The 27,509-nt window shown below is 44.9% G+C and overlaps 1 protein-coding gene across 4 annotated transcripts in view; it reads left to right on the top strand.

The window, feature by feature from the left end:
- Nucleotides 1-27,509, top strand: part of LOC137438611 (prolyl 4-hydroxylase subunit alpha-1) — a 113,604-nt gene that overhangs the window by 72,222 nt on the left and 13,873 nt on the right. For all 4 annotated transcript variants that reach the window (XM_068133813.2, XM_078767102.1, XM_068133815.2 and 1 more), the window contains 9 exons: nucleotides 12,769-12,872; nucleotides 13,114-13,249; nucleotides 14,092-14,291; nucleotides 14,401-14,583; nucleotides 15,714-15,784; nucleotides 23,724-23,823; nucleotides 24,782-24,835; nucleotides 24,999-25,064; nucleotides 25,311-25,379. In XM_068133813.2, the coding sequence (XP_067989914.2) occupies nucleotides 12,769-12,872; nucleotides 13,114-13,249; nucleotides 14,092-14,291; nucleotides 14,401-14,583; nucleotides 15,714-15,784; nucleotides 23,724-23,823; nucleotides 24,782-24,835; nucleotides 24,999-25,064; nucleotides 25,311-25,379 (983 nt within the window). The remainder of the gene's footprint in view (nucleotides 1-12,768; nucleotides 12,873-13,113; nucleotides 13,250-14,091; nucleotides 14,292-14,400; nucleotides 14,584-15,713; nucleotides 15,785-23,723; nucleotides 23,824-24,781; nucleotides 24,836-24,998; nucleotides 25,065-25,310; nucleotides 25,380-27,509) is intronic.

Genomic DNA, 27,509 nt, shown 5'->3' with positions numbered 1-27,509 from the left:
GAGGGCAGTGCAAATAGCAGGGCGGAGGGAGAAGGTAGATGGAGACGGACAAACACGGGATGCAGGTAATGATGAGGGGTAGGGAAGTCGGACACATAAGCAAAATGTTGAGAGGGGTGGGAGTGGTTTATTGGGTGTAGAAAAGACCATGGCTTCGGATGGGGGGGGAGCTGAGATTGTGGTGAACAGACGTCTGGAAGACCCAAAATGAAGAATTGGATCGAAGAGAGTGTGGAAGGCGGTTCTACAGGCAGGAAAAGAGAGAAATAAATGAGTGGAGGTGAGCAATGGTTGGTGGACCGTGTGTGTCCAGCAGATACTTCGGGGAGGGGAAGGGGGAGGTTGCCGAGGGGCAGAGAGTGCAAGACCAGAAGTGAGGCGAAATAAGACAGAGAGACCAGCGTCCTATCGGTGATAGCAAAGTGATAGGCCCATAGACTCATCTTCATCACCGGAGATTCCAATGTCCTTGAAGGCCTAGGTTTCCACGGCGTCAAGCTGAGCAATATGTCAGGCAGGGGAGCCAGCCCAAAGGGGAGAGCAGCACTCCATCAGGCTGTGGATGAAGGCCTTGTAGGTGGACAGGAGATCAGGTGTGCCGTGGAAGGACTTTGCACGACGGAGGACGCCCAGTCAGCGTCTGGCTTTGGAGGACAACTTTAAAATCTCATTTTATAAAGAGTAAGAAACTTATTCGGCTAGAACGCAAATTCAATTGTTAACACTTTTTAAGTTGTGAATACGTAACGTGGAAGTTATTAATTGTTTTGATATTTACAGTGTTATCAAATTCCATGTTCCAATCTACACTATTAGAGATGTGTGTGTCTGTGTCTGTGTCGCCATTTTTCCCAGTGATTGCCGAACGGATCTTTGTCACACTTTCAGATTTTCATCAGTGAGTGATTTCAGTGGCCGTTTACAGGAAGTGAGACGTTCATAGGTTTTCAGAGGTTTCGGGAAGCGTTTCCGGCAAAAAATGGAAATTCTTGAAAAAGAAGTTTGATTTTTTTTCATCGCTCTATATTTCCCAAGCGTTTGTAGCCATGTGAAAGGCCAGAGTAAATGATCCCCAATCCAATTCCTTAGTTTGCGGAGTGTAGTGTTTTAGGCCGCCACAAAAATATTGGGAAAAAAACGACATTTGATTTCTTTAAAGTGCCAACTGGATTAGAACAGCACCGGCTACGTTGGGTACCAGGCCTGTTGTCTACTATATAAGAGAGATGTCTGTCTGTCTGTCTGTCTGTGTGTCGCCATTTTTCTCAGAGATGGCTGAACGGATCTTTGTCAAACTTTCAGAGGTTCATCAGCGAGTGCCTGGGAGTGTTTTAGGGGAGAAAAAAATTTGAAAAGGAAAAGTTCGTTTTTTGGGATTTCGCTCGATATCGCTCGATAGTGCTGCCTCCCTCCCCCCTCCCCCCACCCCCTCCGTGTCCCCACTCCGCTCCTCCGCCACATCCCCCTATCCCTCCTCCACCCTCCCCCCTCCCTCCTCTCCCCCCTCTCCCCCTTCTCCCCCCTCTTCCTCCCCCCTCCCCTTCCCTTTCCCCCTCCCCCACCCGGCAACGCCGGGTACTTCTGTAAGTACTGTATAAGTCAATATTTTTGTATCCGGGAACTTTTGCAATTTGGAGCCAGAGGGACATTTTCCAATTTTATTTTGTGGTTCGCCAATTCCTCCCTATGTACACATGTCGCTGCTAAACATTTTTGTGTCTCTGAATGTGCGGTTGTGGATTGATTCACACAAAATGGAACACACTCAAAACATTTTAATACAATTCCAGATGCATTGTGCCCCTTTTTTGGCTCAACAACTCTAATTGTGACCATCATCCAAAACAAATCAGTCATGGTAAATGTTACACTCACAAATGAATCGAGCACACACGTGCGGTACACTTGCCTGACGGGGTCTCCTCCCCAAAGTATACGTTGTCCCGTACTAGTGTGGTAGAGCCACCATGCTAAATGCGTGGTGGAAGAGCATCATTCCCCAAGTGAATTTGCTGTTTCACTCAAGATGTGTTGTGTGCTCTTGCAATGTTTGATGTAAAATACTGTGCAACCCATTACGGATCCATATCAGCTGAGCAGACCCTATCAGCTGAGCAGACCCTATCAGCTGAGCAGACCCTATCAGCTGAGCAGACCCTATCAGTTGAGCAGACCCTATCAGCTGTGCACACCATATCAGCTGAGCAGACCCTATCAGCTGAGCAGACCCTATCAGCTGAGTACATCATATCAGCTGAGCAGACCCTATCAGCTGAGCAGACCCTATCAGCTGAGCAGACCATATCAGGTGAGCAGACCCTATCAGCTGAGCAGACCCTATCAGCTGAGCAGACCCTATCAGCTGAGCAGACCCTATCAGCTGAGTAGATCATATCAGCTGAGCAGACCTTATCAGCTGTGCACACCATATCAGCTGAGCAGACCCTATCAGCTGAGTAGATCATATCAGCTGAGCAGATCCTATCAGCTGAGCAGACCCTATCAGCTGAGTAGATCATATCAGCTGAGCAGACCCTATCAGCTGAGCAGACCCTATCAGCTGTGCAGACCATATCAGCTGAGCAGACCCTATCAGCTGAGCAGACCCTATCAGCTGAGCAGACCATATCAGCTGAGCAGACCCTATCAGCTGTGCAGACCCTATCAGCTGAGCAGACCCTATCAGCTGAGCAGACCCTATCAGTTGAGCAGACCCTATCAGCTGAGCAGACCCTATCAGCTGAGCAGACCCTATCAGCTGAGTACATCATATCAGCTGAGCAGACCCTATCAGCTGAGCAGACCCTATCAGCTGAGTACATCATATCAGCTGAGTAGATCATATCAGCTGAGCAGACCCTATCAGCTGAGCAGACCCTATCAGCTGAGTAGATCATATCAGCTGAGCAGACCCTATCAGCTGTGCACACCATATCAGCTGAGCAGACCCTATCAGCTGTGCACACCATATCAGCTGAGCAGACCCTATCAGCTGAGCACACCATATCAGCTGAGTAGACCATATCAGCTGAGTAGATCATATCAGCTGAGCAGACCTTATCAGCTGTGCACACCATATCAGCTGAGCAGACCCTATCAGCTGAGTAGATCATATCAGCTGAGCAGATCCTATCAGCTGAGCAGACCCTATCAGCTGAGTAGATCATATCAGCTGAGCAGACCCTATCAGCTGAGCAGACCCTATCAGCTGTGCAGACCATATCAGCTGAGCAGACCCTATCAGCTGAGCAGACCCTATCAGCTGAGCAGACCATATCAGCTGAGCAGACCCTATCAGCTGTGCAGACCCTATCAGCTGAGCAGACCCTATCAGCTGAGCAGACCCTATCAGTTGAGCAGACCCTATCAGCTGAGCAGACCCTATCAGCTGAGCAGACCCTATCAGCTGAGTACATCATATCAGCTGAGCAGACCCTATCAGCTGAGCAGACCCTATCAGCTGAGTACATCATATCAGCTGAGTAGATCATATCAGCTGAGCAGACCCTATCAGCTGAGCAGACCCTATCAGCTGAGTAGATCATATCAGCTGAGCAGACCCTATCAGCTGTGCACACCATATCAGCTGAGCAGACCCTATCAGCTGTGCACACCATATCAGCTGAGCAGATCCTATCAGCTGAGTAGATCATATCAGCTGAGCAGATCCTATCAGCTGTGCACACCATATCAGCTGAGCAGACCCTATCAGCTGTGCACACCATATCAGCTGAGCAGATCCTATCAGCTGAGTAGATCATATCAGCTGAGCAGACCCTATCAGCTGTGCACACCATATCAGCTGAGCAGACCCTATCAGCTGTGCACACCATATCAGCTGAGCAGACCCTATCAGCTGAGTAGATCATATCAGCTGAGCAGATCCTATCAGCTGAGCAGACCCTATCAGCTGAGTAGATCATATCAGCTGAGCAGACCCTATCAGCTGTGCACACCATATCAGCTGAGCAGACCCTATCAGCTGTGCACACCATATCAGCTGAGCAGACCCTATCAGCTGTGCACACCATATCAGCTGAGCAGACCCTATCAGCTGAGCAGACCCTATCAGCTGAGTAGATCATATCAGCTGAGCAGACCCTATCAGCTGAGCAGACCCTATCAGCTGAGCAGACCCTATCAGCTGAGGAGACCCTATCAGCTGAGCAGACCCTATCAGCTGAGTAGATCATATCAGCTGAGCAGACCCTATCAGCTGAGCAGACCCTATCAGCTGAGCACACCATATCAGCTGAGCACACCATATCAGCTGAGTAGAAATGGAGTTCCCAGAGCAATGTGTTTGGTCATTGGTGTTTTTTCTTTCATTCTTGGCCAAGCAAGTCGATTATGTCTTGCAAAATTGATGATGCTCATCCAAAATGTTAACAAAGGTTGATATACCTGGATCCAGTGATTCACGGACAACCCAAGCCAAGAAATTATGAAGCTGGTGTGGAACCACATCCTTGACTTTATCTATTGACGATGCAGTTGTTTGTGGTTGGTTTGTACTAATCAGCGAATTCATGACTAGAGCAGCATTGTAGTGTCTGCAGATGGTCATTTGTGTCCGATATGTGTTGGAGGTGCTCGTTTCTTTGTCTGTTGACCATCATCTTCATCATCAGTGGAGCTTTCAGCAGATGTGTGGTGATCACCTGGATCCCCGGCCAGATCTTTTGCTGAAAGTGTTTCAGAATAAACGATATCGCCCATTTGACGGTTGGTTCGTGTCAGCAAGATGAGCTGGGGAAAGGTTCCTGTACCCTTTCCTTCAGGTTCAGGTTCCTGGAGCCTTTCCTTCAGCTTCAGGTTCCTGGAGCATTTCCTTCAGGTTCAGGTTCCTGGAGCATTTCCTTCAGGTTCAGGTTCCTGGAGCATTTCCTTCAGGTTCAGGTTCCTGGAGCCTTTCCTCAGGTTCAGGTTCCTGGAGCCTTTCCTTCAGGTTCAGGTTCCTGGAGCATTTCCTTCAGCTTCAGGTTCCTGGAGCATTTCCTTCAGGTTCAGGTTCTTGGAGCATTTCCTTCAGCTTCAGGTTCCTGGAGCATTTCCTTCAGGTTCAGGTTCCTGGAGCATTTCCTTCAGCTTCAGGTTCCTGGAGCATTTCCTTCAGGTTCAGGTTCCTGTAGCCTTTCCTTCCGCTTCAGGTTCCTGGAGCCTTTCCTTCAGGTTCAGGTTCCTGGAGCATTTCCTTCAGGTTCAGGTTCCTGGAGCATTTCCTTCAGCTTCAGGTTCCTGGAGCATTTCCTTCAGCTTCAGGTTCCTGGAGCATTTCCTTCAGGTTCAGGTTCCTGTAGCCTTTCCTTCCGCTTCAGGTTCCTGGAGCCTTTCCTTCAGCTTCAGGTTCCTGGAGCCTTTCCTTCAGGTTCAGGTTCCTGGAGCATTTCCTTCAGGTTCAGGTTCCTGGAGCATTTCCTTCAGGTTCAGGTTCCTGGAGCATTTCCTTCAGGTTCAGGTTCCTGGAGCATTTCCTTCAGGTTCAGGTTCCTGGAGCCTTTCCTTCAGGTTCAGGTTCCTGTAGCCTTTCCTTCAGGTTCAGGTTCCTGGAGCATTTCCTTCAGGTTCAGGTTCCTGTAGCCTTTCCTCAGGTTCAGGTTCCTGTAGCCTTTCCTTCAGGTTCAGGTTCCTGGAGCATTTCCTTCAGGTTCAGGTTCCTGTAGCCTTTCCTCAGGTTCAGGTACCTGGAGCCTTTCCTTCAGGTTCAGGTTCCTGGAGCATTTCCTTCAGGTTCAGGTTCCTGTAGCCTTTCCTCAGGTTCAGGTTCCTGTAGCCTTTCCTTCAGGTTCAGGTTCAGGTTCCTGGAGCCTTTCCTTCAGGTTCCTGTACCCTTTCCATCAGGTTCAGGTTCCTGTAGCCTTTCCTTCAGGTTCAGGTTCCTGTAGCCTTTCCTTCAGGTTCAGGTTCAGGTTCCTGGAGCCTTTCCTTCAGGTTCAGGTTCCTGTACCCTTTCCTTCAGGTTCAGGTTCCTGTACCCTTTCCTTCAAGTTCAGGTTCCTGGAGCCTTTCCTTCAGGTTCAGGTTCCTGGAGCCTTTCCTTCAGGTTCAGGTTCCTGGAGCATTTCCTTCAGGTTCAGGTTCCTGTAGCCTTTCCTTCAGGTTCAGGTTCAGGTTCCTAGAGCCTTTCCTTCAGGTTCAGGTTCAGGTTCCTGTACCCTTTCCTTCAGGTTCAGGTTCCTGGAGCCTTTCCTTCAGGTTCAGGTTCCTGTACCCTTTCCTTCAGGTTCAGGTTCCTGGAGCCTTTCCTTCAGGTTCAGGTTCAGGTTCCTGTAGCCTTTCCTTCAGGTTCAGGTTCCTGGAGCCTTTCCTTCAGGTTCAGGTTCCTGGAGCCTTTCTTTCAGGTTCAGGTTCAGGTTGCTGGAGCCTTTCCTTCAGGTTCAGGTTCCTGTAGCCTTTCCTTCAGGTTCAGGTTCAGGTTCCTGGAGCCTTTCCTTCAGGTTCAGGTTCAGGTTCCTGTACCCTTTCCTTCAGGTTCAGGTTCCTGGAGCCTTTCCTTCAGGTTCAGGTTACTGTACCCTTTCCTTCAGGTTCAGGTTCCTGGAGCCTTTCCTTCAGGTTCAGGTTCAGGTTCCTGTAGCCTTTCCTTCAGGTTCAGGTTCCTGTAGCCTTTCCTTCAGGTTCAGGTTCCTGGAGCCTTTCCTTCAGGTTCAGGTTCAGGTTCCTGGAGCCTTTCCTTCAGGTTCAGGTTCCTGTAGCTTTTCCTTCAGGTTCAGGTTCAGGTTCCTGGAGCCTTTCCTTCAGGTTCAGGTTCAGGTTCCTGTACCCTTTCCTTCAGGTTCAGGTTCCTGGAGCCTTTCCTTCAGGTTCAGGTTCCTGTACCCTTTCCTTCAGGTTCAGGTTCCTGGAGCCTTTCCTTCAGGTTCAGGTTCAGGTTCCTGTAGCCTTTCCTTCAGGTTCAGGTTCCTGTAGCCTTTCCTTCAGGTTCAGGTTCCTGGAGCCTTTCCTTCAGGTTCAGGTTCAGGTTCCTGGAGCCTTTCCTTCAGGTTCAGGTTCCTGTAGCTTTTCCTTCAGGTTCAGGTTCAGGTTCCTGGAGCCTTTCCTTCAGGTTCAGGTTCAGGTTCCTGTACCCTTTCCTTCAGGTTCAGGTTCCTGGAGCCTTTCCTTCAGGTTCAGGTTCCTGTACCCTTTCCTTCAGGTTCAGGTTCCTGGAGCCTTTCCTTCAGGTTCAGGTTCCTGTACCCTTTCCTTCAGGTTCAGGTTCCTGGAGCCTTTCCTTCAGGTTCAGGTTCAGGTTCCTGTAGCCTTTCCTTCAGGTTCAGGTTCCTGTAGCCTTTCCTTCAGGTTCAGGTTCCTGGAGCCTTTCCTTCAGGTTCAGGTTCCTGGAGCCTTTCCTTCAGGTTCAGGTTCAGGTTCCTGTAGCCTTTCCTCAGGTTCAGGTTCCTGTAGCCTTTCCTTCAGGTTCAGGTTCCTGGAGCCTTTCCTTCAGGTTCAGGTTCCTGGAGCCTTTCCTTCAGGTTCAGGTTCAGGTTCCTGTAGCCTTTCCTTCAGGTTCAGGTTCCTGTACCCTTTCCTTCAGGTTCAGGTTCCTGGAGCCTTTCCTTCAGGTTCAGGTTCAGGTTCCTGTAGCCTTTCCTTCAGGTTCAGGTTCCTGTAGCCTTTCCTTCAGGTTCAGGTTCCTGGAGCCTTTCCTTCAGGTTCAGGTTCAGGTTCCTGGAGCCTTTCCTTCAGGTTCAGGTTCCTGTAGCCTTTCCTTCAGGTTCAGGTTCAGGTTCCTGGAGCCTTTCCTTCAGGTTCAGGTTCAGGTTCCTGTACCCTTTCCTTCAGGTTCAGGTTCCTGGAGCCTTTCCTTCAGGTTCAGGTTCCTGTACCCTTTCCTTCAGGTTCAGGTTCCTGGAGCCTTTCCTTCAGGTTCAGGTTCAGGTTCCTGTAGCCTTTCCTCAGGTTCAGGTTCCTGTAGCGTTTCCTTCAGGTTCAGGTTCAGGTTCCTGTAGCCTTTCCTTCAGGTTCAGGTTCAGGTTCCTGTACCCTTTCCTTCAGGTTCGATGTCCCGATTATTTATATGAAGAGTACGAAGAGCTTGTTGAGTCTGGCTAATGTAAGACTCTCATTTTAGCTTGTAGCCGTACTCTGATGACGTCATCACAGAATTATTGGTATTCATCCATGTATCGTGTCTGGATCGGTGTCATCGACCTGGCAAGCTCAATAAGATATCCGGTGTGCTCCTTGTAGCGTCTGTTATGGTATTTTAACTCGAGGGCAGCGAAATCCCCACCGTCAATCTGTGGAAGCAGAATGGAGTCTTCATTTCGCCGAGCTCCTTGCTCCATTTAACCAACCTTGCCAGTGACCTCTTTCTGGAAATGTGACCTTGTTTATACTTGTTGGATGGCACAACCTTGCCAGTGACCTCTTTCTGGAAATGTGACCTTGTTTATACTTGTTGGATGGCACAACCTTGCCAGTGACCTCTTTCTGGAAATGTGACCTTGTTTATACTTGTTGGATGGCACAACCTTGCCAGTGACCTCTTTCTGGAAATGTGATCTTGTTTATACTTGTTGGATGGCACAACCTTGCCAGTGACCTCTTTCTGGAAATGTGATCTTGTTTATACTTGTTGGATGGCACAACCTTGCCAGTGACCTCTTTCTGGAAATGTGACCTTGTTTATACTTGTTGGATGGCACAACCTTGCCAGTGACCTCTTTCTGGAAATGTGACCTTGTTTATACTTGTTGGATGGCACAACCTTGCCAGTGACCTCTTTCTGGAAATGTGACCTTGTTTATACTTGTTGGATGGCACAACCTTGCCAGTGACCTCTTTCTGGAAATGTGACCTTGTTTATACTTGTTGGATGGCACAACCTTGCCAGTGACCTCTTTCTGGAAATGTGATCTTGTTTATACTTGTTGGATGGCACAACCTTGCCAGTGACCTCTTTCTGGAAATGTGATCTTGTTTATACTTGTTGGATGGCACAACCTTGCCAGTGACCACTTTCCAGAAATGTGACCTTGTTTATACTTGTTGGATGGCACAACCTTGCCAGTGACCTCTTTCTGGAAATGTGACCTTGTTTATACTTGTTGGATGGCACAACCTTGCCAGTGACCTCTTTCTGGAAATGTGACCTTGTTTATACTTGTTGGATGGCACAACCTTGCCAGTGACCTCTTTCTGGAAATGTGACCTTGTTTATACTTGTTGGATGGCACAACCTTGCCAGTGACCACTTTCCAGAAATGTGACCTTGTTTATACTTGTTGGATGGCACAACCTTGCCAGTGACCTCTTTCTGGAAATGTGATCTTGTTTATACTTGTTGGATGGCACAACCTTGCCAGTGACCTCTTTCCGGAAATGTAACCTTGTTTATACTTGTTGGATGGCACAACCTTGCCAGTGACCTCTTTCTGGAAATGTGATCTTGTTTATACTTGTTGGATGGCACAACCTTGCCAGTGACCTCTTTCTGGAAATGTGATCTTGTTTATACTTGTTGGATGGCACAACCTTGCCAGTGACCTCTTTCTGGAAATGTGACCTTGTTTATACTTGTTGGATGGCACAACCTTGCCAGTGACCTCTTTCTGGAAATGTGATCTTGCTTATACTTGTTGGATGGCACAACCTTGCCAGTGACCTCTTTCTGGAAATGTGATCTTGTTTATACTTGTTGGATGGCACAACCTTGCCAGTGACCTCTTTCTGGAAATGTGACCTTGTTTATACTTGTTGGATGGCACAACCTTGCCAGTAACCTCTTTCCGGAAATGTGACCTTGTTTATACTTGTTGGATGGCACAACCTTGCCAGTGACCTCTTTCTGGAAATGTGACCTTGTTTATACTTGTTGGATGGCACAACCTTGCCAGTGACCTCTTTCTGGAAATGTGACCTTGTTTATACTTGTTGGATGGCACAACCTTGCCAGTGACCTCTTTCTGGAAATGTGACCTTGTTTATACTTGTTGGATGGCACAACCTTGCCAGTGACCTCTTTCTGGAAATGTGACCTTGTTTATACTTGTTGGATGGCACAACCTTGCCAGTGACCTCTTTCTGTAAATGTGACCTTGTTTATACTTGTTGGATGGCACAACCTTGCCAGTGCTTTCTGGAAATGTGATCTTGTTTATACTTGTTGGATGGCACAACCTTGCCAGTGACCTCTTTCTGGAAATGTGACCTTGTTTATACTTGTTGGATGGCACAACCTTGCCAGTGACCTCTTTCTGGAAATGTGACCTTGTTTATACTTGTTGGATGGCACAACCTTGCCAGTGACCTCTTTCTGGAAATGTGACCTTGTTTATACTTGTTGGATGGCACAACCTTGCCAGTGACCTCTTTCTGGAAATGTGAGCTTGTTTATACTTGTTGGATGGCACAACCTTGCCAGTGACCTCTTTCCGGAAATGTGGCCTTTTTATACTTGTTGGATGGCACAACCTTGCCAGTGACCTCTTTCCGGAAATGTGACCTTGTTTATACTTGTTGGATGGCACAACCTTGCCAGTGACCTCTTTCCAGAAATGTGACCTTGTTTATACTTGTTGGATGGCACAACCTTGCCAGTGACCTCTTTCTGGAAATGTGACCTTGTTTATACTTGTTGGATGGCTCAACCTTGCCAGTGACCTCTTTCTGGAAATGTGACCTTTTTTATACTTGTTGGATGGCACAACCTTGCCAGTGACCTCTTTCTGGAAATGTGACCTTGTTTATACTTGTTGGATGGCACAACCTTGCCAGTGACCTCTTTCTGGAAATGTGACCTTGTTTATACTTTTGGATGGCACAACCTTTGCCAGTGACCTCTTTCTGGAAATGTGACCTTGTTTATACTTGTTAGTTGGCACAATCTTACCAGTGACCTCTTTCTGGAAATGTGACCTTTTTATTCTTGTTGGATGGCACAACCTTGCCAGTGACCTCTTTCTGGAAATGTGACCTTGTTTATACTTGTTGGATGGCACAACCTTACCAGTGACCTCTTTCTGGAAATGTGACCTTGTTTATACTTGTTAGTTGGCACAACCTTGCCAGTGACCTATTTCTGGAAATGTGACCTTCTTTATACTTGTTGGATGGCACAACCTTGCCAGTGACCTCTTTCTGGAAATGTGACCTTGTTTATACTTGTTAGTTGGCACAACCTTGCCAGTGACCTCTTTCTGGAAATGTGACCTTGTTCATACTTGTTAGTTGGCACAACCTTGCCAGTGACCACTTTCCAGAAATGTGACCTTGTTTATACTTGTTGGATGGCATAGTAGATAGTGCACATTCATCTGGAAACGTGTGCCGTTGTTTCCAAGTTTTTGCACCACTCACTGTGTCAGACCTAAGCACGCGTTCTCCGGTGCTTGCTCTCTGTACACCTTCCCACCCTTCGGTGTAAATATTGATCACTCCTTTATCATGAATTAGTTGCATCGGCAAACAATAAAGAGCAATTGGGGAATGCAGACCCTCAAGAGGGCATGTGTCGTGTGGTGTTTGTGTGTGCTGGTGTGTTGCGTAATTAATAATACAGTAGATGTAATGAATATGTTCCAATCGGTAATTAGTATGTAATTAATAAACGTACTCCTTCCAATTGTACCTATTTAATAGATATGCTCCTTTTGATGTGATCTATCGTATTTATTTAATTATGAGGGAACATCTATGTTGACGCATTGATTAGAGGCACGTATTCAGGCCTTGGCTACCTCAACTACATGTAGTCAGTGACTACCTGACAATAGAAACCCATCTATTCTCCATCATTGCTCCCTCTGCCCACTCTGTCATCAAACCCTCCCGCGTAACTCCAGAATGCACGTGTTTTCCATGAACCACCTCTTGGTTATCCCCACGCTTAAAACAAAATGGCCGGATATTGTAATCAGCTCCCTCTGTCTGTCCGTTTGTCACGCTATATCCTCATAAACGGTTGTGCAGAAATTCGCCAAACTTGGTTGTTGGTATTAGCACATGGCAAGAAGGTGCAAGAGCAGTATCATTTTAGCCCCGCCTCCTGGGGCTCTGCGGTGTGGTCAAAAGGTGGAATACCAAAAACCGGAATTGTGGGAATATTTTAAAACATTTTTAAATTAAACTTTGTATGTGCAATCAACATTGGGGGACGCAGGAAATATTTACCTCCGCCACCGAAGGTGGATGCAGGTTATGTCTGTCTGTTTGTGATCAAGATATCTCAAAAGGTTGCAGATGGATTCAAACGAAATTTGGCAGAGAGGTAGCGTATGTGACAAGGACGAAATGATTAGATTTTGGTGAAGATCCAGATCCGGATCCGGCTAGAAGACATTTTTAAAGTGAATCTTCACCATTGGGAGATAGGGCCAAAAACGATACACAGCAGGATATCTCAAAAAGTTATAGATGGATTTGGACGAAACTTGGTGGACCGGTTGGGTGTCTGACAAGGAAGAATTGATTAGATTTTGGTTCAGGTCTGAATCCAGATCCGGCCTATCAGTGGGATACAAAACAAACTGTTCAGCCTGGCGGAGGTATGCGCTCCACCAAGTGTCGTCCTTGTTGAGTATTTTTTGGGATTTGACTACCGGGTCATGCATGCCCCAGCGGGTGTGGACTTGGAGTCACAGAGGTCAAAACTGAAAAAACAAATTGAACTCAAAATTTGATATTGGGTCATTCCTGGTGGAACCTTTTGCCATCTTTCAACTTTGCTTTGGGTGGGAAGTGTGGGCATTTGCGATGGCGCGTCATCGACTTCGCTGTCGTTATTTTTGTTAATACAAAGGACAGATCTGTCACTGCTTCCCTGTCTTTGTTTCTACATCCCAGGAGGGTTATGGATGAGTCAGCTTTCACTAGATGACTCTTTTGCCCTCACTCGTGTGGCCTACGTGGAAGGTGATTGGTACCACACAGAAACCTGGGCTGCACAGGTGAGTGCACTCATTACAATGCACTGACAACACAGCACAGGAGATGTCATCAACTTTCAATGACTTGTGTACACATTTTCTTGTTTTAGTCTGTATTGTCCCAACTTTACTCAAATCACCTTCGACCTGTGAAAGATAAAGTCATCTGGTTCTTCTTTTAAAAATCAACTTTCACTACCTGTCATTCATAAATAACTCTTTCCCCCAAATTCCATCCATGTTCCTTGTTTTCCTCCCCTAGGCATTGAGACAACTCCAGGCCGGAGAGACAGGAAGTGTGACTGAGGTTGATATCTTGGACCATTTGTCGTATGCTGTGTATCGCCGTGGCGACATTCATCGGGCACATTCTCTCACAATGCAACTACTGAAGCTGGGTGTGCTGGTGTCTCTTTAATTCTTGCTACTGGATTCTAGATCTCACCTCTCTAGGCTCTCTGCTTCGAGGTTCCTCACTCTTCATTTCCATTCTCTCTTCATGCCTGGTGTTGGCTTAACGGTTAGGGTGCAGGCTTGGGTTCCTAGCATCCTGAGTTTGAATCCCGGTCGATCGCTGAATTAACGCAAGGGGGGTTGACTCAGCCTGGTGTTGGCTTAGCGGTTAGGGTGCAGGCTTGGGATCCTCGGATCCTGGGTTTGAATCCCGGTCGATCGCTGAATTAACGCCAGGGGGGTTGACTCAGCCTGATGTTGGCTTAGCGGTTAGGGTGCTGCCTTGGGATCCTAGGATCCTGGGTTTGAATCCCGGTCGATCGCTGAATTAGCGCCAGGGGGGTTGGCTCAGCCTGATGTTGGCTTAGCGGTTAGGGTGCTGCCTTGGGATCCTAGGATCCTGGGTTTGAATCCCGGTCGATCGCTGAATTAGCACCAGGGGGGGTTGATTCAGCCTGTCATCCTTCCGGGGTCGGCAAATTGAGTACCAGCTAGCTGGGATGAATTATCAGGAAGGGCATCTGGCCATAAAAACATTGCCTCAAAAAGGGAACCATGAGGTCATGGGGCCCACAAAGCTAACCCCCCCCCCCCCCAAAAAGGGAACCATGAATGAATGATGGTTTTAAGGCCATTTTTCCCCGCTAGAGGGGAAAAATGGCCTTAAAACCATCATTCATTCATTCTTCATCATTTTTTTGCTTCTCGATGTATCCTTGCTTCCCAGTTATGCCGAATTGTCCCCTTTCTGCATACCAGCACTTTCTGTGTTATTTCTGGACTGCAGACCCACAGAATGTGCGTGCACAAAACAACCTGGTTCACTTTATGGCAGCGCTGGGCTATGCCACCAAGGGTCATGCGGAAGGAAGAACGTGGCCCACAACTGGGATCCGCTCAGAAATCCCGCGGTCGAGACGCTCCGGTCGAAGGAAACACTTTAGAACCAGCTATGAACAGCTCTGCCGGGGAGAGGGTGCAAACCTGGTAATGTGCGGTATGATCCAGTATTGATTAAATTATGTATTAATTACAATTATTTATTATAATTCTATAATTATAATTATAATTATCCCGATCCATGAAACTTCCCCAGACGGAGAGACGCCGTGCCAAGTTGGTGTGCCGATATGTGGGTGGCTCTCCTTCATCGCATCCGCTTTTGGTCATTGCGCCATTTCGGGAAGAGATGGAGTGGGACTCTCCACGGATCGTCAGATATCACGATGTCATCAGCGAAGCAGAAGCGAGCAGAGTGATGAAACTCGCCAAGCCGAGGGTATGAGATGGGAATGTGAAGGAAAAAAAAGATGAATTCATGACATTGTTCAAAATATATTGTAGAAGAGGATTTTGTGACATTGGAGGATGAAGAAAAATATTTCAGAGAGGTATGAAGGATGGATTCATATTGTGAGGAAGAATACTAATCCTATTACGTACCTGGATAAAACCACATCCATATAATGTTGAGATTCTATTGGAAAAGGAATGGTCCTATCCTCTCTATTTGTGTTCGTTCCTCTTTTGTCCCCACCGGTGGAATCAACTTCCACATCCTCTTCAATCTCATCCTTCCATCCAGATTTTCAAGACAGCTCTTCACCACCATCTTAGATCATCCCCCATCCAACTCCATGATCTTTTCTACCCCCATTAACTCTCCCTTCTTTCCAACTTTCCTGTTTTCCTTCCTGAGAGTTTGCTTGTGTATCCATCTTGTCTACCCGTTGTGTCCTACCCAAGTACTCATTCTTCCTCACATCCCTTATCTTCGAAGTGTCTCTCTATTTTGTCCCTCAACCCTGATGTTGTGAGTTTCTCTCTATCCTTCTGCTGTTCCTTTTGTTCTGTTGCTTCCTGATCCGCTCATTGTTCTCGCTCCATGAGCCTCGACACTGTATTAAAAACAAACAAATGCGATGCAGAGATAAGATTTTCTATTTTATAAACCTACACACAAGTGCTTGAAAGTGCTTGAAAGTGCTTGAAATAAAATGTTTCTAAAAGGGGAGCAGCACCTAGGTAGACCAAGACCACAGAACATTTGGACTTTGTTTTAGGAAATTGACGGACCACACCTGCAATGATTATTTATTATTATTCATTCCGATTCACCCTACCTGAAAGTTTTTGTATAAATTTTTACGTGTGAGTGATTTTGGAAACATGGTAACTTTGTTTCTTTCCTTTCCCAAACTTCTTCTCCATGTGGTACTTCTACCTGTGAACAATCAGGAGTGTGTGCCGCATGGGGTCGAAGGTTGGGAGAGGAGCTCCTTGCATTGGTGTGGAATTCTGGTCCTGAAGAGGTCTGAGAGAGATGCCAAGTTAACCTGGCAGACTCATCAGCACTATAATCATTCTAATTTCTCCTTTGCTTGTATATCCCTTTTGTCCCCCTTACAGTTGAACCGAGCTACAGTTCACGACCCTTTAACTGGAGAGCTGACTGTGGCCCAGTATCGCGTGTCAAAAAGGTGACGCGTCATCACTCACCACGTCAACATCTTTCACTTCACTCATCTTCCTGCTTGGATTGGTCATTGGAAGAGTCCAGTGATTTCAGAGAAAGTTTGCTTTGATAATGACCGTGTTTTCCGACGCAGTTCCTAAATGGTAAAATTACAGGATGCCACCTTTGGCCAGTGCTCGACTCACCTGCTTAGTCACACCTATCAAACCAGCCTGGGCTGCTGAATGAAACAATGATGAATGAGCTTGTTATCTCCACGCTTTTTGAAAAAAAAAAAAAAATGGGAGGATAATTGGAATCTGCTCCGTCTGTCTGTCTTTTTGTCCGTCTGTCTGTCCGTCATGGTATCTCTTCCTAAACGGTTGTGCAGAAATTCACCAAACTCTGTAGTTATGATCACCACGTGGCAACAAGGTGCAAGAGCAGTCATTTTTGGCCCCAGCCCTTGGGGCGGGGCCAAAAGGTCAAACACCGAAAAATGCAATTACGGGCACATTGGTAAACATTTTTTTTTTAATGAAACGGATTCGGTTGAAACTAGGTGGACAGGTTGGGTGTGTGACAAGGAAGAATTGATTCAATTCTCGTGAAGATTACAATCCGGATCCGATAATTCTTTAAGTGATTCTTCACCATTGAGTGATCGGGATGAAACCAATATGTAGCACAATATCTCAAAAGGTTATGGACGGATTTGGATTAAACTAGTTGGACAAGTTGGGTGTATGACGAGGATAAATCGATTCGATTTTGGTGAAGATCTGAATATGGATTCGGATACGACAATTATTTAATTTTCAAATGACTCTTCAATATTGAGAGATGGGGCCAAAAATGATATCCAGTATAGCATGGTATTTCAAAAACCTTTCGATGAGTTATGACAAAACTAGGTGGACGAATTGGTTAGGTGACAAGAACAAGCCGATTCGATTTCAGTTCATGTCTGGATCCGGATCGGGCCTATCAGTGGGATAGAAAATATCAACTGTTAAGCCTGGCGGAGGTGTGCGCTCTACCGAGTGCTGTTCTAGTTTCTCTCATACTTTATCTGTCTGTCTAAGGAGAAGTGAAGTGTTACTGAATTTATTTTGTCGCAGGTTGTGACCACAGAGCAGTCACTCTTGTAGTTGCCTTTTTTTAGGATTAGCTTTTGTGTGATATTTTATCCTGTTCATCTTGTGCTATTTTTACGAACAGGAATATGATCAAATTTTAACTTGGCAATACAGAGAGTTTTTGAAATAGCAAGCAACACTGCTATGAATTCTAACTTGCACAACGCAGAGTGGCAGCCTGTGAAAAGGGGACTAAGTCTGCTTCTTCTTCTTCTTCTTTTATATGCAGTACTAGGCTGCAGGGTAGCATCATTGGTTGAGGGTGCGACTCTGCCACTGATGCAATGCCCTCTGTATGTTAGGGCAGGAAATAGAAATTTGTTCAGGGTGCCGGTGATAAGTGGCTTACTCTTCATGAAGGACACCGTGGGATATTTACCGTCCACCAACGAATGCCGGTAGACGGGACGCTAGAGGACTAAGTTATGACAGGCTTAATCCATAATTTTTTTTAAAAACGTTTACTATCATACTTGCTCTTTGAAAATAAAATTCAAGTTGAGTTAGAATACTCAGAACCTGATGGAATATTCAGAAGCTATTGTGTTTGTTTAGAAGAGAACATAATATGTGAATAACAGCTCAACAAAAACATGAGTCAGCAGCTTCCCGGTGCAGAGTACCCTGCATATCCCCTGGAGAACTTTGGCTTGAAGTTTAAGTTGGTTGTCCGAGTGCCCTGAAGACTTGCGGTTTAACCCGACCACGTGGTTCCCTCTTGAAGGCCTATTCTTGGGTGTTTGTAATGTAATGATTGTAAATGTAAAGATTAGCCCCTTCCCTTTGTGTAATAATTAAGACCAAATATGCGTTGAGAGTTAAGCAGGATTTCAAACCTCTGTGGGGTTAAGGGAAGCCATTTCTAATGAGCAGGAAGACGTGGCCAAAATAACAGGCCCACGTGACCAATGACGTGTCGGGGACACTGCACCAGCCAGCAACCAATGGGCTGTGAAACCTCCCCGAATGAAAGGGGAAAGGAAAACTGAAACCTTCCTGAGAGAAGGAAGGATTGAAGGCCAGCATGCGACCAACCTCAGCCAATGGGAGGCTGTGGAACATTTTGGAGGGGTGGGCCGGTCTGATAAACCCCCGTCCAGCACATTTTCATTCTCTTGCTTTTTGGCTGCACCCACGACACGACCCTCTTGGATTTCGCTTCATCGACGACATCTCTTGCATTCTGCTGTGCCACGACCTCCTGCTCTGGACTCTTGCTTTTGGCTCCACCAGACGACACTCCTCTGGCCTTTGTGCTCTTGCCCAGACCCTCTTGCCTTTGTCCTTCGACAATGCCTCTTGCTTGTTCAACCTGCGCTGAAGTTCGTCCGTGCCGACTTCGAGGCGGCGGTTCGTCCTTTGGACCTGACCTCGTCCAGGCTGCACGTAAGGATCGAACTGCGCACACCACATGGCCACTTTGGAGTCAATCCCTGCGAAGCACCATTTGTACCAGAGTGTTATTCCCTGAGTGAGTGTGAGAGTGTGAAGGCGCCAGTGGGGTTTATTATTAAGTAAGGAATTGATAAGCTGCATCTTTGTCTGTTTCTCTGTGCCTTCAAAATAAAAGGCTGTACATTTCGTTGTTACATTCCAACCTGTTCGGATACGTCTTTTCTCCATTGGCCTAGCATCATCCGAGGCCGAATTTGGCTGTTTGAATCAGGTCCGTAAATCACGTAAGGTAACGCCACTTTCCACACCGTGCAAATCCGCTCGGCACGCAATTGAACAAGGTGTGTGAAAGCGAGGGTTCTAACCCCGGTTTCTTCGGTCACGTGTCTTGAAGGTATTTGGGATATTTGGACCAGCAAACTCTTTGGCGCGTGGCTGGGAGATTGGTGATCTGAATTGCTTAGCAATCCGTTAATCATGAGTCTAGTCGCTCACGGTCGGCGGCCTCAGTGGAACTGGAGTTCATGGGGAAACGGGGCATAATCCCCCCCTTATTACGTCGACGAACCCGGGATCCGCAACAATATTTTAAGGTTACTTTTGACTGCCCCTCGTACAGTGCATTCAGAAAGTATTCAGACCCCTTCACTTTTTTCACATTTTGTTATGTTGCAGCCTTATGCTGAAATCGTTTAAATTCATTTTTTCCCTCATCAATCTACATTCAATACCCCATAATGACAAAGAGAAAACAGGATTTTAGAAAGTTTTGCAAATTTATTAAAAAGGAAAAACTGAAATATCACATTGACATAAGTATTCAGACCCTCAACTCAGTACTTAGTTGAAGCACCTTTGGCAGCGATTACAGCCTCGAGTCTTCTTGGTTATGATGCGACAAGCTTTGCACACCTGGATTTGGGGATTTTCTGCCATTCTTCTCTGCAGATCCCCTCAAGCTCTGTCAGGTTGGATGGGGACCGTCGGTGGACAGCCATTTTCAGGTCTCTCCAGAGATGTTCGATTGGGTTCAAGTCAGGGCTCCGACTGGGCCACTCAAGGACCTTCACAGAGTTGTCCCTAAGCCACTTCTGCGTTGTCTTGGATGTGTGCTTAGGGTCATTGTCCTGTTGGAAGGTGAACCTTCGGCCTGTCTGAGGTCCTGAGTGCTCTGTTTCAGGTTTTCATTAAGGATATCTCTGTACTTTGCTCCGTTCATTGTTCCCTCAACCCTGACCAGTCCCCCAGGCCGTGCTGCTGAAAAACACCCCCACAGCATGATGCTGCCACCACCATGCTTCACCGTTGGGGTGGTATTGGACAGGTGATGAGCGGTGCCTGGTTTCCTCCAGACATGACGCTTAGAATTGAGGCCAAACAGTTCAATCTTGGTTTCATCAGACCACAGAATCTTGTTTCTCTCAGTCTGAGAGTCCTTTTGGTGCCTTTTGCAAATAGTACATGGTGTTATGTAGAATTATTATATGTAAGTGCAAAATTTGCTACACTAGTGGAACCAATGTTTTTTTGCATCTATATACCCTTGGCAACAAGACCTGAGTTGGTTCCATTTTTTTCAATGGCGTCTTCGTCCCTAACCCCAAGCCAAGTAGAAGTCCACGCTATGAAAACTTTAAACTTGGTCAGTATCAAGATAAAGTTGTTAATGCAACACAGCAAGACTTTGCATGGCTACTTTCACGGTATTCACAGAGGCACCATGAAGAGACATCAGACGGTATACCAGTTTGGTCAGCATACAATTCTCCTGTGTGCACTCCAGAAGAGAACAAGACACCCAACCTTGATCAAGATCACACAATGCCGATCATTAAGGCACGAGCTCATGAGTGGACAACACTGGTGACAGTTCTTGAGAAGCTTTCGTACCTCATTAGTGTTGTGTGTCCAGAAAACACTGGAACGATCCTAGTTACATTTGACATGGATCTTTACAAGAGGGCCCTAAAGTTAGAATATCTTCATGACCAATATGCTGGGAAATGGATGGTATGCCCTGGTGGTTTCCACACTGTCTTGTGTGCACTAAGGTGCCTTGGGAGGACTGTTGAGCACGGCGGGCTTGATGAAGCTTGGAGCAAGGATCTGTACAGCACTGTGACAGTAAATCAGATACTCAATGGGAATCACCACAATCGTGCTGTTCAAGCTCATGAGCTCACATTAGAGGTATTCTTTGATCTCTGGCTTGCAGAATTTCTGAAAGAGAAGCCTGCAGTTGTAGAAGCTCTATCTGCCTGTATGGATAACTTGATAGAAGCAAACAAGAAAGAGGTAGGCATTCAGGAAGCCCATCACCAACTTCTAATGGAGATTGAACATCTAAACTTGGAAAAGCGGCTGAGTGATTTTGACAGGAGCCACAGTAAATTCCCAATGTATCAATGGGCACGAACGTACATGAGGCAAGTGTTGGCGCTGATTAACTTCACACGTTCACTGAAGCAGCCAGATTTCCTCCTGTACTTGGCGTCTCTAGAAAATTTGTGCCTATACTTCTTAAGCTACAACCCACTAGATTATGCTCAAAACAAGTTGTTAGCCAAAGATATTTCTCAAAAAACGTCTGTTAACTGGATATAAGTGTTCTGGTGGATTTTCTGTGCAAGGAATGACAAAAATGCCAGAAAAAATGGTTAATCAAAGTGTTTTATGTGAAAAGATATATACAAAATTGCAAAAAATGGCGGCCATTTTGAAAGTCAAAATTGCCGCCAAAGACGCCATTGAAAAAAATGGAACCAACTCAGCTCTTGTTGCCTAGGGTATAAGGATTCCAAAAAACATTGGTTCCACTCGTGTAGCAAATTTTGCACTGCAATGACACAACACCATGAACTAAAACTCCAAGTGGGCTTTCATGTGTCTTTCACTGAGGAGAGGCTTCCGTCTGGCCATCCTGCCATAAAGCCCAGATCGTTGGAGTGTTGCAGTGATGTTTGTCCTTCTGGAAGTTTCTCTCATCACCACACAGGATCTCTGGAGCTCAGTCAGAGTGACCATCGGGTTCTTGGTCACCTCTCTTACCAAGGCCCTTCTCCCCCGATTGCTCAGTTTGGCCGGGCGGCCAGCTCTAGGAAGAGTCCTGGTTGTTCCAAACTTCTTCCATTTAAGAATTATGGAGGCCGCTGTGCTCTTGGGAACCTTCAATGCAGCAGAATTTTTTTTGTAGGCTTCCCCAGATCTGTGCCTCGACACAATCCTGTCTCTGAGCTCTGCAGGCAGTTCCTTCGACCTCATGGCTTGGTTTTTGCTCTGATATGCATTGTCAGCTGTGCGACCTTATATAGACAGGTGTGTGCCTTTCCAAATCATGTCCAATCAATTGAATTTACCACAGGTGGACTCCAATCAAGGTGTAGAAACACTCAAAGATGATCAAGAGAAATGGGAGGCACCTGAGCTATATGTGAAGTGTCATAGCAAAGGGTATGAATACTTATGTAAATGTGATATTTCAGTTTTTTCTTTTTAATAAATTTGCAAAACTTTCCAAAATCCTGTTTTCTCTTTGTCATTATGGGGTATTGAGTGCAGATTGATGAGGGAAAAATGAATTTAAACGATTTCAGTACAAGGCTGCAACATAACAAAATGTGAAAAAAGTGAAGGGGTCTGAATACTTTCTGAATGCACTGTATGTAGTCGTGACCAAAAATATTGGCACCCTTGTACTTTTTTCAAATAATGCACCATTTCTTCCAGAAAATTGTTGAAATAAAAAATATTTTGGTATCCACATTTGTATTTCTTTGGTTTGCAGCGGAACAAAACAAAAGAAGCTGAAATAATTGCTAAATCTTAGCTTATTCCACACAGAAACCCTAAAATGGCCCGGACAATATTATTGGCACCTTTTAGAAGTTGTTTGAAATAAATAGATTTCAAGCAGGTGATTCTCCTTTACTTTGGAATTGAACTCACCTGTGGTTAGTTGCAGGTGCCTGAAATATAAAAATCACTCATTCAACCAGTTTGAATAGAGAAAAAGAGTCATTCTGCTGTTTTGTGTCACTGTGTGTACCGCAATGAGCATGGAGAAAAGAAAGAAAACCAGAGAATTGTCTGAGCAGGTCAGACACAAAATTGTAGCCAAGCATGGACATTGGACAATCTCAAGGCTACCTGTCCATCTCAAGAGACCTTGATGTTCCTGTGTCCACCATACGCAATGTTATCAGGAAGTTTAAGGCCCATTGCACTGTAGCCAACCTCCCAGGACGTGGCCGCAAGAGAAAACTTGATCGAAGATTGTAGCAAAGGATTGTTCGAATGGTGTAGAAAGCACCTCGATCAACTGCCAAACAGATTCAAGCTGACCTTCAGGCACAACGTACGACAGTTTCAACTCGCACCATCCGTTGCCAACTCGATGAAAGGGACCATGGGTCTCTGACTATCGTGGTTCTATAGTAGGAGATCCAGAAGGACCCCACTGCTGAGAAAGCCTGACTCGAGTTTGCCAAAACACACCTGAGCAAGCCAAAATCATTCTGGGAGAATGTCCTGTGGACAGATGAGACTAAATTAGAGCTTTTTGGTAAAGCACATCATCTCGATGTTTACAGTAAACAAAATGAAGCCTTCAAATAAAAGAACACCTTCCCTACAGTCAAACATGAAGGAGGTTCAGTGATGTTTTGGGGTTGCTGTGCTGCCTCTGGCACTGGGTGCCTTGAATGTGTGCATGGCATCATGAAATCAGGAGATTACCAAGGCATTTTGGAGCGCAATGTTCAACCCCGTGTCAGAAAGCTGGGTCTCCGTCAAAGGTCATGGGTTTTGCGGCAGGACAATGACCCCAAACACACTTCAAAGAGCACCCAGGAATGGTTCAAGACAAAACGCTGGACGGTTCTTAAGTGGCCAGCAATGGGTCCAGATCTAAATCCCATTGAACACCTGTGGGGAGATCTGAAAACAGCAGTTGGGAGAAGGCACCCTTCAAATCTGGGAGAACTGGAGCAGTTTGCACAAGAAGAGTGGGACAATCTGCCAGTAGAGAGGTGGAGGAAGCTCATTCATGGCGATAGGAAGTGCTTGGCTGCAGTTATTTTGTCCAAAGTCCGTGCTACCAAATATTAAGTCTGGGGTGTCAATAATTTTGTCATTGACATTTATTTATATTTTCTGATTTAAAAGAATATATTAAGTTCTGAATCAAAAACAAAGGTTCTGTAATATTAACAGTGAAATAAAGAATTGTGAAGACCAAATACTTTTGTTAATTTAAACTTATTTTTGACAAAATTTTGAGTTATTTGAAAAAAGTGCAAGGGTGCCAATATTTTTGTCCACGACTGTATATATATATATATATATATATATATATACATTATAAATCTGTATATATTTCTGTTTGACATCTCCTTCACTATAGTTTCCCTTCTTATGATTCTTGTGTCACAGTGCTTGGCTACGGGAGGAACATGACTGGATCGTAAAGAAGTTGAACCGGCGGATTGAGACCATCACGGGACTCAATGTGGATACAGCAGAAGAACTACAGGTAGGACAGACAGCTAAGGATTGACTCAATATATAAAAAAACAATTGGAAACGAGAAAACATCTGAAAATGCAAAGCCTGCCCATGTCAGTTTGTATTCAGTCTTCTTCTTCTTCGATATGAACAAAATAACGAAAACAATTTTTTAAAATGCAAAATGAAAGTTGATTATTTTATGCATCCTTTATCTTTGAGCTTTAGATCTAAAAAAAAGAATCAGCTTCTAGCTTTTGATTGGTGAACCAATTCTGTCACCCAATATGCAAATTCTTAAAATTTCAGGTCAATTGGACCAAAATTGATGATTTTATGCAATGTTGACCTTTGACCTTTTGATCTACAAAAAACAAAACGATCGACTCCTACCTTTTGATTAGTGAACCAATTCGGTGACCCGATATGCAAATTCTTTAAATTTCAAGGTCAATCGGATGAAAATTGACGATTTTATGTGATGCTGACCTTTGACCTTTTGACAAGATTATTAATTTGCCTTCTCCATATTATCATAATACAGCTTTGGTGAAAATTTGATGACAAACTCAAATGGTAAAAATATTACAGCCCGGACAGACACATATAAGTGATTGCAAAACCCCGTCTCCTGCTGCGGAGGGGACGGACTAATGACCAAACAGGCACTTGTCTTTAATGGTCAATCATCCTTCAATAAAAACCTAACCCTAACCCGAACAACAACAACAATCCTCATATTTAACCCTGGAAAGGTTCCATTGGAGACTGCTTACTATGGAACACTTTGGGCCCACATCTCGGAGATTGTGATGAGAATAAAGAACCCGGGTACATAGAAAGCTGTAAGGAAGAAGAGCGAAGGTTTTTCGATTTGGGGAAACGTTCAGATACACTCAGTAGACATTTGTCTACAAATTCATTTTTTCAGCTAAATATTTTGACTTCACATTGTGTGACTTGTACCTCTTATTTTCCTTGCCAAGGTGGCCAACTATGGCTTAGCCGGACAATACGAGCCACATTTCGACTTTGGAAGTGTACGTACTGGATGCCATCACCAACTACCTTCACCTAAACCGCAAAAATGTATTCTCCATGGCAATGCTCATCCTGTCACACATCAGTCACACACCCATTATATTTGTACGAATTATGTTGTTTCTGACTCATTCACAACAACCTTTTTCACTCTTGCTACAGGATAACGAACCCGATGCGTTTGAGGAGCTGGGAACGGGGAATCGGATCGCTACGTTCCTCTTTTACGTACATCTTTCACCTTGCCAAATCCCAGGCAGCATCACCTTCACTCCATTCTTTAATATCCCAGCACCAGTCGTGCTTATTTCAGTACCAATTTCCAATATCGGGGCATGGCTTGCAGCTAAACCTGGAAGCCAATCGCAGTTACACATTCATCTTTCAATCCCAACTTCTGATCTACTCACTTCTGTGTCAAGTATCTGTTCATATTTGTGTTTTTTTGTTTTTTTTATCTACCTTTGTCCCCAGATGAGTGACGTCACAGCAGGGGGCTACACTGTTTTCACAGACTTACATGCTGTGGTTAAACCACTGAAGGTATTTTAACTCACTCAGCTCGTGTCTCATACCACTTTAAGCTTTTCCTGCATTCACGTACTGCATACCTCCACCAAGCGGAACGGTTTATGATTTGGATCATACTCCTGGATCTGGAACTGAATGCAAATCTAATCACTTGTTCTTCTCACATAATCAAGTCATCCACCTAATTTTGTCATAACTCGTCCACAATGTTTCGAAATATCGTGCTATATATCGTTTTTAGCGCTGTCACTCAATGGTGCAGAATCACTTTTAAAAAACTAGAACGCCACTCAGTGGAGCGCATACTCCCGCCGTGGGTCAAGTTGGAATAGTACGATTTCACAAAAGTTTGAGGGAGTAGTTCAGTGACAACATCAGACAAGACAACACAAGACAGACACTGCACAGATATATATTTAGAATATATAGAAGATAATGTTAAAAAAACAAAACAAGCCAATTTCACTTACATTTTCGGATTCAGCGTTCAATTCTATATAAGTGAGTGTATTTTGAGGCGTGTGTGACTTCAAATAAAATTGTAAGCCAGGAAAACGTTCGTTTCATTCCTTAGGGATACAACATGTAAAACTGGCCCAAACGTGAAAACAAAACTCGCTCATTTTAAGTCGTACAAGCTAATGCGACCACTCATTCTTCTGGGAAGAATCCCGTGCACATGCTGGTCACACTTATAACTCACCTAAGCCTTTATAAGTTCATCAAATACTGACACCGCGATTGACATTCGCTGAGGTAAATGTTGATATCTCTTCTGAGGTTAAAAAAAACAAAAAACAGTTTTAAAGCTTTATGCGTATCAAACGATACATTTTATGAAACGGGGAAACCTAATACACACTTTGGTGGTTTTAAAATGACAGAATATGTCTTTATTAGAAAAACAAAATACCTTGAAAACGACGCTGCTGACAAAATACACCGCTCTTATGCATAACCACGAGTTTAAACTACATTTACAACAAATATGAAAACTATTTTCATATCACAATGTTAAATATAGAAGATAATGTTAAAAAAATGAGCCCTATCTTCCAATGGTAAAAAATCCTTCAAAAAATTCCTGGATCTGGAATAATATCCTGAGCTTCACCAAAAACTAATCAATTCTTCCTTATCCCAAGGGCAATCATCCCACCAACTTTCATCCAAATCCGTTCAGAACTTTTCCAGATATCTTGTTCACGAACACACACACACGGACACGGACACGAGTGAATGCATTACTCCCTGGCAGGAGTAAACATACCTTCCACCGACCTTTGTTGTTGGAGGTAATAAATTTGCTACCACACTCATTTGTATGTATATATATATATATATTTTGTATATTTTGTATGTGTATTGTGCATGTGTATGTATGTATATTTGTATGTATATTTTGTTGGCATAAATAAATTTGCTACCGCACCCCCATCGTATGTATATATATGTGGCTGTATATATATATATATATATATATATATATATATATATATATATATATATATGTACATATGGCATCCTGGATCCTCCCCCAGGAAAGTTTGAAAAATTGATCGTCAGAAACAGCATTTTGTGCGTTCTTGGAAGTTTCTGCAGTTCCTTGTGTTCCTCCCTGGTTCAACAGTTTAACAGATTTGTGATGACTAATGGTCAGAAAGAGGAACTGGTGAAACGACTTCCCAGCTGTTCCTTATGCTATAAATTGATGAATTATGTGTGTGTGTGTGTGTGTGTGTGTGTGTGTGTGTGTGTGTGTGTGTGTGTGTGTGTGTGTGTGTGTGTGTGTGTGTGTGTGTGTGTGTGTGTCATGTTTTTGTGTAGTTCTACTGGAGCTTTCTGATATGGAATTTCTGATTTGTGTATTTCTCGCGAAATGATCGTTATGATCTCCTGAGTTAATTAGGCTCATTAACTACAAAGAATCCAGAAGAATTCCCATGTTTCTAAATGCACACCATGTTAAGGTGTATAGAGCAGTTTAATAGGTGCTGGTCAAAGCCCGGCACCGCCATGCGCCGAGGTTGTGAAGCTCAAGGCAGGGGGTTCTCCCCACAAACCCGGCACCGCCATGCGCCGAGGTTGTGAAGCTCAAGGCCGGGGGTTCTCCCCACAAACCCGGCACCGCCATGCGCCGAG

Source organism: Myxine glutinosa, chromosome 13, assembly GCF_964187855.1.
Source record: "Myxine glutinosa chromosome 13, kmMyxGlut1.1, whole genome shotgun sequence".
In the NCBI taxonomy this organism is placed as follows: domain Eukaryota; kingdom Metazoa; phylum Chordata; class Myxini; order Myxiniformes; family Myxinidae; genus Myxine; species Myxine glutinosa.
The sequence above is the reverse complement of the archived record's forward strand: the minus strand, read 5'-3'. Positions and strand labels throughout refer to the sequence as shown.